General features: G+C 46.5%; 1 protein-coding gene and 1 pseudogene across 1 annotated transcript; one reads left to right on the forward strand and one right to left on the reverse strand.

The window, feature by feature from the left end:
* Positions 1-2159: 2159 nt before the first annotated feature.
* Positions 2160-7002, reverse strand: LOC120548875 (annotated as a pseudogene).
* Positions 7003-10507: 3505 nt separating this feature from the next.
* On the forward strand, positions 10508-12067 carry LOC120548876. Its single transcript, XM_039785391.1, has 2 exons — positions 10508-10534; positions 10619-12067. Exons 1-2 carry the CDS (start codon positions 10508-10510, stop codon positions 12059-12061), a joined length of 1470 nt encoding a protein of 489 aa, XP_039641325.1. The 3' UTR covers positions 12062-12067.
* The last annotated feature ends 534 nt before the right edge of the window (positions 12068-12601 follow it).

The following is a 12601-nucleotide window of genomic DNA, read 5'->3' on the forward strand; positions in this document are numbered from 1 at the left end:
AATCTTGTAGCCATGAAAATAATTAACCTGAATCTAAATTCATTGTAGCCTGTTAAGAAACGGCTGATTTTTGGTAAAACGACAAACCACATTAAAAGGGGTACAAGCTCCCACATACTGTGACACTCAGGGGAGTGCCTGGTGTCATTGGAAAGGAAACACTCAAGTTTCTTCTACAAGTGTCAGGGTGATTCTAGGCCTTACTGACACAGAGTTACTGGAATGGAGGTTTTTATTACCGTCCAAGTCATTCATCTGTAAAATCTGACTAAAACACACTGCTGTAAACACATCTGGTGAGATACAGACAACACAAGGCCATAGCCACATGTGTCATCTTACTACTGAAAACGATTTGAAGTCAAAAGAATCAGAAATTGATTTTATATGAATTTGTTTATACAGATATGTCTGTGCGTTTTTGTTTTGTGCCATTTGGAGACTCCAAAAGGGACTTTGGTTACCAAGACTGCATACTCAGTTTCAAAGGCTTATAACTTGAGAACCCCCTTGCCTAGAAACATAATCTTGGTATCTCATGAAAGCTAACACTCTGAGGTATCTTGCCATGTATTTGGATTTGATGTCAGTCTTTTAGGCACAGCATTACATAAGCATAACCACACAAACAAACTGCACTGGCAAGGTTTGCATATAGAAATATTAAAAAATAGAAAAACTAAACTGTGCAAACTACAAAAACACACACATGAAGGATAAAATAAACTATTTACATAGTGGACCACAGATGCAAATTAGCTGTATAGCTAACACTGGTACAGGGTACAGTGTCACACAAACGTCTTCTCCGACCTACGGTGCCGTCCTGGGAAAAATGTACAGGTTTGTGTGACCTAGAGGAGCGGGAGGAGGTGGCTGTGGAGGGGCTGTGGTGGTAGACCCCACCGCTTTCAGTTCCATCACCAGGGTCTCACGAAAGGCCTTCTGCGACATCACCTTCTCCTGCCTTGCAATGGCCACCTCCTTGTACATGATGAAGGTTGTTGACGATGGCGATGTCTATAAAGTGGAACAGCAAAGACCGGTACCACTTCTTGGTCTTGTGCAGGATGGTGTAGTAGCCAATCAGGGCATCGGACAGGTCCACACCACCCATGTTCCTGGGTAGAGAAACAAATATAGCAAAAGGATTGTGGAACACATCAGCACATCTCTGGTGTCCCTCCACTGAACAAACACCACAGGCCATCACGGATCCAGCGGATGGTGCCCTGGGGAGCCTGCCTCTCACGCCCACCTGGCCTGTCTTTGGGGAACCCAATACGCTGTTGGTGAATGGTACCACAGGCCCAGATCTTTTTTGCCAGCAATTCAATTCAATTCAATTTTATTTATAGTATCAAATCATAACATAAGTTATCTCGAGACACTTTACAGATAGAGTAGGTCTAGACCACACTCTATAATTTACAAAGCCCCAACAATTCCAACAATTCCAGTAATTCCCTCAAGAGCAAGCAGTGCGACAGTGGCGAGGAAAAACTCCCTCTTGGGAAGAAACCTCGGACAGACCCAGGCTCTTGGTAGGCGGTGTCTGACGAGCCGGTTGGGGGTGTGATGAACAGTGGCGATAGTAGTCACATTAATAATGGAACAGTGACTGGATGTAGCGGGAAGCTGCAGGGTTCAGCAGGACGCAGCATGACATTGCAGGGCATCGCTGAGCTCAGCAGGGAGTGCAGCAGGACCACGGCGACAGCTGCAACCAGGGTCTTGGTGCCAACGTTCTCCAAGGAAATACGCTGGGGGAAAAAAAAGCATAAGGACTCCGGGGAGTAAACTCCCCAGAAGCTAGGATTAGTAACAAGCATTTCTGGGACGGGCTGCACACAAATAGTAATAGTAATAGTAACAGTAATAGAAACAGTAATAGAAAGGGAGAGGGAGAGGAGAGAGCAGCTCAGTGTGTCAAAGGAGGGAAGTCCCCCGGCAGTCTAGGACTATAACAGCGTAACTATAACAGGTAACTAAGAGAGACAGGTCATAAGGAGAGGTAGCTTTTTCGGGCTTAGAACTCTCCCCCTGCCGGATCTGGCTTGGCTGGCCTGCCTCCCTCTACTTTGTTATGTATTATTAATCTAACAATTATGAAGAGAAGCAGTTGGGCCAGTTAGGTGAACACTGCAACTCCTCACTCCCTAACTATAAGCTTTATCAAATAGGAGAGTTTTAAGTTCATTCTTGAATGAGGTGACAGTTTCTGCCCCCCGAACCCAGATCGGGAGCTGGTTCCATAGGAGAGGAGCCTGATAACTGAAGGCTCTAGCTCCCATTCTACTTTTAGAGACTCTAGGTACCACCAGTAACTCTGCATTCTGGGAGCGCAGTGCTCTAGTAGGACAATAGGGTATTAGGAGCTCTTCTAGATATGATGGTGCTAGACCATTTAGAGCTTTGTAGGTCAAGAGAAGGACTTTAAACTCAATCCTGGATTCAACAGGAAGCCAATGCAGAGAAGCTAATACAGGAGAAACATGATCTCTTTTCTTAGTTCTTGTGAGAACACGCTGCAGCATTCTGGATCAGCTGGAGAGTCTTAAGAGACTTATTTGAGCAACCTGACAGTAGGGAATTACAATAGTCCAGCCTGGAAGTAACAAATGCATGGACTAGTTTTTCAGCGGCGTTTTTTGAGACAGGATATTCCTAATTTTGGCAATGTTACAAGATGAAAAAAGGCTGTTCTTGAGGTTTGTTTTAGATTGGCATTAAAGGATATATCCTGATCAAAGATAACTCCTAAATTTCTAACAGTGGTGCTGGAGGCCAGGGCAACACCATCCAGAGTAGCTATATCTCTAGATAATGAAGTTCGGAGGTGTTTAGGGCCCAGCACAATAACTTCAGTTTTGTTAGGGTTTAACATCAGAAAATTATAGGTCATCCAGGATTTTATATCCTTAATGCACTCTTGAAATTTTGCTAGCTGACTGGTTTCGCTGGTTTGATTGACAAGTATAATTGGGTGTCATCCGCATAACAGTGAAAGTTAATTGAGTGTTTTCTAATAATATTGCCTAGAGGAAGCATATATAAGGAGAATAGAATTGGTCCAAGCACTGAGCCTTGAGGAACCCCATGGCTAACTTTAGCGTACTTGGAGGATTTATCATTAACATTCACAAATTGAGATCGATCAGAGAAATAGGACCTAAACCAACTCAGAGCAATTCCTTTAATGCCAACCAAGTGTTCCAATCTCTGTAACAGGATTGAATGGTCAATTGTGTCAAATGCAGCACTAAGATCTAGTAAAACAAGAATGGAGACAAGACCTTTGTCTGCAGCGGTAAAAAGGTCGTTAGTAATTTTCACCAGTGCCGTCTCTGTGCTATGATTCTTTCTAAATCCTGATTGAAAGTCATCAAATAAACTGTTGCTATGTAGAAAATCACATAACTGATTAGCAACCACCTTCTCAAGGATCTTGGATAGAAAAGGAAGGTTAGATATAGGTCTATAGTTTGCTAAGACCTCAGGATCCAGGGTGGGTTTTTTCAGAAGAGGTTTTATCACAGCTACTTTAAATGACTGTGGTACATAACCTGTTAATAGAGACATATTGATCATATCTAGTAATGAGGTGTTAACCACATGTAATGCTTCTTTGAGTAGTCTCGTTGGGATGGGATCCAAGAGACAGGTAGATGGCTTAGCTGAGGATATCTTTAACAATAATTGTTGAAGATCTATAGGATAAAAGCAGTCTAAGTATATGTCGAGACTAATCTTTATTTCTAACGACTCTGCGTTTAAAGGTGAGCCGTTAGAAGTTGAGTGTAAAAGGTGATGAATTTTATCTCTAATTGTTGTAATTTTATCATTGAAGAAGCTCATGAAGTCATCACTACTCAGAGCTAGAGGAATAGATGGCTCAGTAGAGCTGTGGCTATCTGTCAGCCTGGCGACAGTGCTGAAAAGAAACCTTGGGTTGTTCTTGTTTTCTTCTATTAGTGATGAGTAATAGTCTGATCTGGCCTTTCTTAGGGCCTTCCTATAGGTTTTGAGACTTTCTTGCCAATCCAAACGAGATTCTTCCACCTTGGTGGAACGCCACTTACATTCGAGGTTTCGCGAGATTTGTTTTAATTTGCGAGTTTGGGAGTTAAACCAAGGTGCTAGTTTCCTTTGCTTCATCATCTTCTTTTTCAGGGGAGCGACGGAGTCTAAGGTCGTCCGTAGGCATGTCGTAACACCGTCTACAAATGCATCAATTTGAGAGGGACTGAGGTTAACATACAGGTCCTCTGTTATGTTAAGGCATGACATAGAGTCGAATGCTGTTGGAATATCTTCTTTAAATTTAGTTATAGCACTGTCAGATAAGCATCTGGTGTAGGAGCTTTTATCTAATTTAATATAATCAGGTAGTAAGAATTCGAAAGTGATTAAAGAATGATCTGATAATACCGAATTCTGCGAAAATATTATTAAATCCTCAATTTCAATACCATATGCCAGCACAAGGTCGAGGGTGTGGTTAAAACAGTGCGTCGCCTTGTGCACACTCTGACTGAAACCGATTGAATCCAGTAATGAGTTGAAAGCAGTACTAAGGCTGTCATTGTCAACGTCCACATGGATATTAAAATCACCTACAAGAAGTACTTGGTCTGATTTAAGGACTAAACATGATAAAAACTCTGAGAATTCAGATAAAAATTCAGAATACGGGACCTGGAGCCCTGTAAATAACAACGAATATAATTGGCTGTAATTTTTTCCATTTTGGATGTTGAAGATTAAGAACAAGACGTTCAACAATGAGTTATAATGTAATTTAGGTTTAGGAGTAATTAGCAGGCTTGCATCAAAGATGGCTGCAACTCCCCCTCCTCGGCCTGGCGCCTCTAGGAATTTGAGTATTAATATGGCTGGGAGGAGTGGCTTCATTTAGACTAACATAGTCTTCATGGCCCAGCCAGGTTTCAGTCAGACAAAATAAATCAATTTTATTGTCTGATATCAACTCGTTTACCAGTACTGCTTTAGAAGACAGAGATCTAATATTTAATAGTCCACGTCTAATTTTCCTATTTTGTTCTATTGCAGTAGTTTTAATTCCAATTAGGTTGTTAAGTATAGCGCATCTTTTGTTTACCTTTGATTTAACCGATCTGAGCCGGGGGACAGACACCGTGCTTATTAGACTATGAGTGGGCGACTGCTCCAACGGAAGCACAGAGGGCGCGTGCACTGCACCTCTGATTACTAATATCAAACTTGGGTTGTCATGGTTTATGTCTGATAAACTCGTTCAGATTTTTTGATATGAGAGCGGCACCGTCCCAGGTGGGATGAATGCCGTCTCTCTCAATCAAACCAGGCTTTCCCCAGAACGCCCTCCAGTTATTCACATAGCCCACATCATTAGCTGGGCACCACCCGACAACCAGCGGTGGAAGGATGACGTCGGCTGTACATTTCATCATTGGTCAGGTTTGGCAGGGGTCCACAGAAAACTACTGAGTCCGACATTGTCTTTGGCGTATGCACAAAGTGACTCAACATTCATTTTAGTGATCTCCGATTGGACCATTACCACCTACGTGAAGTATGATCTTACTGTATTTACGGTTCTTTTTGCCAGCAGCTTTAGATGGGTTTCTATATCGCCCGCTCCAGCCCCGGGGCACATATGACCGTAGGTAGGCCTACTGTAGCCGCCGGGGCGGCTGCGCTTCACATATCGCAGTATAGAGCTCCCAATAACCAGAACTGGCTTCTCAGCGGGTGTATCGCTGAGTAGGGACAAACCTGTTAGAGAGGCGAAGCGGCTCCCGGTTTAGAGCGACCTTCATCATGTGCACTCCCTGGTCTAGATCTAACGCTACGCTTCCCTCGGACAGTCACCCACTCGCCCGGCTGCTCGGGGTCTGCCGGGGGATAGCTAGCAGAAGCTACAGAAGCTACAGTATGTTGGCCCGCATTAACTACATGGTGCTGGCTAGCTACGGAAGCATACGATTCTGATTCCATGGTGCGGAGCCGTGACTCAAATTCACTAAGCCTTGCCTCCAAAACAGCGAATATACTACATTTATTACATGTATCGTTATCACTAAAGGAGGCAGGGGAATAGCTAAACATTTGACACACAGAGCAAGAGAGAGCAGGAGAGGGAGAGGAATTAGCCATTGCTAATGGCTAAGCTAAAGTAGCTAACAGTGTTTTAACAATTGTAAATTCAGCGAGTCAGTCGCTGTAAGTGAAGCTAAGTATAAGTGCTTGAGTAAAACAATCGTAATTCAAATGCAATCCAGGCAAATAGCTGCTAATTTAAACAGTGAAGCAGAGTTCAGTAAGTTTTTGCCGGAGCAGCAAACTAGCGTTTGTAACACGGGAACACCGGAAGTGACACAATACGCTCACCTTACACGTCGGCACGTCCGTATCATTATATTACAGAAGTATTATTATACAGCAGTTCGCGAAAGAGATCTGGACTGGTGTAAAAGTTATCCACAAATAACTTATACCTGGTACCTAGCACATGTGTATTCAAGAGCCGCATTAAGCTGTCATAACTGAGCTCCTTGACAATTAGTGATCTTTTGCCTTTGTAAACAAAGAAGTCCCAGGTGTAACCGTTGGTGGAATCTGCCAGCACAAACAGCTTATAACCCCACTTAACAGGCTTATTCTTCATGTACTGGCGGAGTCCGCTGCGGGCTTTGGATGCGACCATCCTCTCGTCAATGGCAACACACTGGTGGGGGTGGTAATTTGCCATGCATACCTGCCGTACCATACCAGCCTGTCATACCCGGCGGTGCCTAGTTTTAGGTTGTTGGCAGCATCGTCATCAGGGTCACTGAGGTGGATGGCACGTGAGATTGCTTTGAACCTGCGCCGTGACATCACACTCGATGGAAAGGAAAAGGCGTATAGCTCAGATCTTCTCCAATAGTCAGTGATGTTCGATGTCTCAATTAGTTCCATGTAAATAAGCATGGCCAAGTAGGACATCATGTCTGGCATAGTGATCCTCTGGAAGGTGTCTGTGTGGTCAGTTTCTCCAAACTTGTTGGAATTGTTCAAAATGACTTGAAGAATATGATTTGTCATAAATAACTGAAACAACTGTAAAACTGTGTATTGTAAACCACCCACGAGCTGGCCACCGGTTGTGCGTGCTGGGCGGAAGGACGGCTGTTCAGGAGCAATATCCTCCACATCAGTGCCTTGCCATGTACCTTCAGGTACAGAACTCTGCTCTGGAGTGCTTCTTCCTCTGGCTCTCCCTGTGGCTCTCCCCCTCCAATGTCTTGCAGGCTGTGTGGAGGTTGAGGGTTGGGGTTCCAGCTCCTCTTCTTCCTCCTCCTACTCTTCTTCCTCCTCCTCCTCCTCAACAGTCCTTGGGGTCTTCCTGGGCCTCTTTGCCTCTGGCTGCTGTTAAGAAAAACTAAAAGACGTGTTCGTTTGATTTCTGAGGAGGAAGGAGAGGCTGGGGTCGAATTGAAAGTTGACAAAAAACAATCAAACATAAAACACTGCCAGCAGTGGACTGAAATGACATGCCTCCTCTTCAGGAATTACATCAATCAGTTTGCAGGCATGCGACATGACAAAACAATACACTGTAAACAGCGGACTACAACATGCTTCCCCTTGCGGGGTCACAGTTGAAGCCCTGAAATCATCTCTGTTTCCGAATCATATTCCTGTCTCTCAGGTTAAGGACACACCTCTGAATTTCCGGTTTACTCCAGGTCACAGACAAAGGTTATTTATCATGGTAGTGCCGATTCTATTCAAGTTTACAGAGTTTGCATTTCCTTTGTTCTAATCAAGTCTGGCCCCGCAGGGAGTGGCTCCCCAAAAGGCAGAAGCAACAGTTACCTTTTCTGTGAGGACAATGAGTCTTCTACAGCATCTACTTTAATGCTAAATTACCTAATTAATTCTTTAGAAGCTTGAGTTTGGGGTGAGGCAGACAAATGCTGATAAGGCTTAATCAGTATTGAAACATTCCTTCACTCAGTCACACAACAGTTTACATTTTTAAGTTAATTGTAACTTAAAAATGTATAAGTATATTGTACTAAAACATAAGCATGGTTTTAACTTTTTATCTTCAACAGTCCACCCTTTCACACCTTAAAAAGGTGTGAATATCACTATAACAAAGTATAACTATAACAAAGTAATTTACATAAACATAAAAGTATAACAAAAATGTAGACATTAGCAAAATGAAGTTGATTTATACAAGAAATTATTTTCCTTCTCTGACCTCATCTTATCTGACTCCTCATCTTGTATCAAGAAGGTTATTTCTCTAACAATACAATGTTTAGCTGGTTTTACTCACAGTGATCTGTGTCTAGGATTATATTGAAGCAAAAGCAGATACACTTAATTAAATCAGAAGCTATTAAAAGTTGTTGACCATTTAAAACAATAGAAGGGAAAAAATCTTAGAAATCAAAGAAAACAGATAAAACCAAATTCAACTTTCCACACTGCACTTCAAATACTGCACAAGTAATAACTGGTCTCAAATCTGTAATGCAATCAGGTGGGCTGAAATCTATTCAATGACAGTCTCCCTGCTCTGTCAGGAAACCACCGCAGGAATTCAGCAGCAGTGATGCTCGATGCTCTCCGTCAGCGTCTGGTCAGACGAACTGAGTTCCTGTAGGCACTCTGCTGGGCGTGAAGTTGAAGTGTGAACATGGATCCTTGTGATGCGTCCTTCTCACTCCACTGCAGTGTTGGTGTCCAGCAGCACCTAGTATGATATCCATATGATATTATCCACCCAAGCCAACAAAAGATAGACCCATTTTTGTTACCACATATGAAGCTCAGCGCAAATTTTTTCAGGAAGACGTCATTACCCCAGTCACTACTCCATTCTTAAATCAAATCAGCTGTTCAAGAAGTGACGTGTCAGTTAAACCAATCAGAATCGAGCACGAGATTCAAGGGCCAATCACAGCCTTACAACTCTGCTTTAAATCTGTTCTCTCCTTGTGCTGTCAGCTGTCGTTTCAGGCAAAGCGCTCGACTTTTGTCTGTCGGACAGCTTCATGGATCACTTTCCCTCTCTGTTTGGTGTGCTTATTTTGGTGATCGCTATGTCGGATTCCGAGCCTGCTCTCGCTTCGGACCCGTTTCCTGTACTCTGGTTCTCCGGACGGCGTTCGCAGGAGCTCGCGGCTGGCTTCGCTGCCCGGCTCCCGCTCGGATGGGTCGGAGTTGCTCCTTCGGCGGCTCCGTGATCGCGGCGTCGTGCCGGCTTCGGGTTTGCCGTCTCCTGAGCTCCGCGAGCTGGCCGTCCAAGTCGGGTGCCTCTCGCCGGATCCCTCGCCCGTGCCCCCCGCTCCTGTGGCTGCCCGCGGTCGGAAACGGACCAGGAAGGCGGATCCCTCCCTCGGCGCCCCGAAGACTGCGGCGGGTCCTGGCCGCGCGCTGCGCGGCCCTGGACGTTCCGTGAGTCGTCGGACACAAGCCTCATTCTCGCTTCTCCAGTCTCTGGCGGCCGTTTGCAGTCGATTCAGCAGCCACGGTAGGCCGTTGAAAGCATTCCAGCTGCCGCTGGTTCCGTGACCGTCGGGGCTGCTCTCTCCTCCGCTGCGCTGCCGGCGCTCAGCTCCGCCCAGAAGGGCCCGTCTGCCCAGGCCGACGCTGCCTTTTCTCTGGCCAATGCTGCTTCGGCTCCGTCCCCCGGTAGGCCTTACATTCCAGCTTCTGCCAATATTTCTGCCCGTCTGCGTGCTAACATTTTGCAGGGCAAGGACGTCAATTTGGTGAGCTTAATTTTGCCTTCCCCCGAATGTGACCAATCCGTCGTTTCCGGGGTGGGGTTCTCCGCCGTGCTTAAATCTGCGGACCCTCGGCTGTGCAAGGAGCTTTCCATTGGGCAGTTTTTGGTTGCTTTCGGCATTTTTCGAGATGTGATTTGCTCAGTGTACCCGGAACGGCGGCAGGAACTTGATTCCTACCTTGCTCTGATTGGCGATCTCAACTTGAAGTATGGGAGGAACTTTTTCTACCGCTATCACAAGGCTTTCTCTAGTAAGGCGGCGCTGCACCTTGCTCGGTCCAATGTCCGGCTGGACTGGTCCGTCGTGGATCTCGAGCTTCTGGTCATGCTGGTGGGGGGTGCGCAGGTTAATTCCTGTGCCACCTGTGGAGTCGCGGGCCACGTGGCTTCTCTGTGCCCTATGCTGCCGTTTCGCCAGGTCCCCAGCCCCTCCTCTCGGTCTCCTCGTCCCCGTTCCCCTTCCGACACTGCTGCGCAGGGCCGCCAGGTCATTATGCCTAACCAACCTCCCATTTGCAATAACTTTAATGACAATGTTTGTACCTTCCCCAATTGCATCTTTCTTCACGTCTGCAGCTACTGCCGCGATGCCCACCCCCGGTCTGTCTGCCCTCGGCGCTCGCTGCCGTCTGGTTCGTCTGCCGGCGCGCCGCTGACTCAAAGACATTTTGACTGTTCACCCATCCACTCCATTAAAACTGTGTGCATTGGCATATGAACTGTCTTCGCATCCTGATTCGGGTTTGTTGATCACCTTCTCACTGGGCTTTCCCGTGGTTTTCGGGTAGTGCTCTTACAGCGCCAACTGTTTCTTTCGTGGCTAAGAATCTCCTTTCCGCCACTTCCGATCCCGACACAGTCTCTCGGTTGTTGGCGTCGGAGGTGGCTAAGGGCTACGTCATTGGGCCGTTCAGTTCTCCTCCGTTTTCCCTGTTTCGCGTCAGTCCGATCGGCGTCGCTACTAGGAAGTATTCTGGCAAAAAGCGATTGATCTTCGATTTGTCAGCGCCGCATAACGGGCCTGTTCCCAGCATTAACAGTCTCATCCCACTAGCCCCCTTTTCTCTGCACTATGCCACCGTCGATAATGCCATCAACATGATTAAACTGGCTGGGGTGGGCGCTTGGCTTTCCAAGGCAGACATCACCGACGCTTTTAAAATCGTGCCCATCCATCCTTCCCAATGGCCTCTTTTCGGTGTTAAGTGGGACTCACACTTTTATTTCGGTGTGCGCCTGACCTTTGGGTGCAAGAGCAGCCCTTGCATTTTTAATCACGTGTCGGAGGCGCTTTGCTGGATCCTGCTTAACAGGGTGAGGGTGCCTTCGGTGCTTCATTTGCTGGACGATTTTTTGCTTATCGACCCCCCTCACGATGGCTCAGGGTCGTCTCTGGGGAAGCTGCGGAGCTGCTTTCGTTCCCTGGGCGTTCCTTTGTCTGACGAAAAAACTTTAGGTCCTGCCACGCGCCTGGAGTTTCTCGGGATCACCTTCGACTCCGTCGACATGCGCGTGTCTCTCCCGCTCGACAAATTACAGCGCATTCGCGAGATCGCTGCGTCTTTTTCGACCGCCGTTTCCATAACTAAACGCCAGTTGCTTTCCCTTTTGGGCCACCTGAACTTCGCCATGCGTGTTATCCCTCAGGGGCGTTCGTTTATATCCCGGTTATTGGATACGGCTTCTTCCGTTTCCCAACTGCAGGATCTCGTGTCTCTCGATGACGGCTGCCATTCCGATTTGCGTTTTTGGGCTCACCTACTCGAACATTGGAATGGTGTTTCATTTTTTTATGATGATTTGGTGCATTCTTCTGACTCCATGCTGTTCTTCACGGACGCTGCCCCTTCTGCCGGGTTCGGTGGATTTTTTCAGGGGCAGTGGTTCGCAGGTCACTGGCCTCCCACCTTCTCCCGGCTCGATTCGTCGGCCATGCATGAGATTTACCCCATCGGCGTAGCTTGCCGCGTCTGGGGCCATCAATGGCAGCGCAAACGTATCTCCGTTTTGTGCGATAATCAAGCGGTCGTCGACATCTTAAATAGGGGGCGCTCTTCATGTAGTGCGATTATGCCATTTGTGAGGAGCATCACCTGGTCTGCCGTCATGCACAATTTCCTCATCACTGCCCGTCATGTTCCCGGTCATTCTAATGGTGTGGCTGATGCTCTGTCTCGTTTTCATTTTCAGGCCTTTCGGCGCCTGTGCCCTACCGCCAGCCCCTTCCCTGTCACTCTGCCTTCTCTCCAGGAGCTGGCCCTGTATTAAACCTATCGCCCCGGCATCATTATCTAGATTCCTCTAGGGGGTATATGAGACAAGGCTTGGCTGCGTCTACTTTGAAAACTTATGATTTTGCTTGGCGTACCTTCTGTTTCTTTTGTGTTTGTATTTCTGTTCCTCTTAAACCCGTTCTTACAAGCAGCATTTGTGCATTCATTTGTTATTGTACTGACACTCGCAAATTTAAGTTGCAGTATACTCGAGGTTTGCTCGCCGGCGTTCAGTTTCGCATCCGCTGTTACGACCCGTCGTTTCCGAGCATTTTTTCTAATCAGGCCGTTAAGTTGCTGCTGAAAGGCATTTCCAAGTCCCATCCTTCTCCCCCCGATCCGAGGCAGCCTATCACTCTCGGTATTTTGCACGCTATGGTCTTGGTTCTTCGGGCGGGGGTGGTTTCTCCCTACGTTGACTCCTTACTGGAGTCCGTGTTTTTGCTGGCTTTTTATGCCTTTCTCAGATGCGGCAAATTTACTACCTTCTAAATCTTTTAACCCTGATAGTGATGTTACTTTTTCTGATTTGGCT

This window comes from Perca fluviatilis, chromosome 20 (assembly GCF_010015445.1).
Source record: "Perca fluviatilis chromosome 20, GENO_Pfluv_1.0, whole genome shotgun sequence".
Taxonomy (NCBI): domain Eukaryota; kingdom Metazoa; phylum Chordata; class Actinopteri; order Perciformes; family Percidae; genus Perca; species Perca fluviatilis.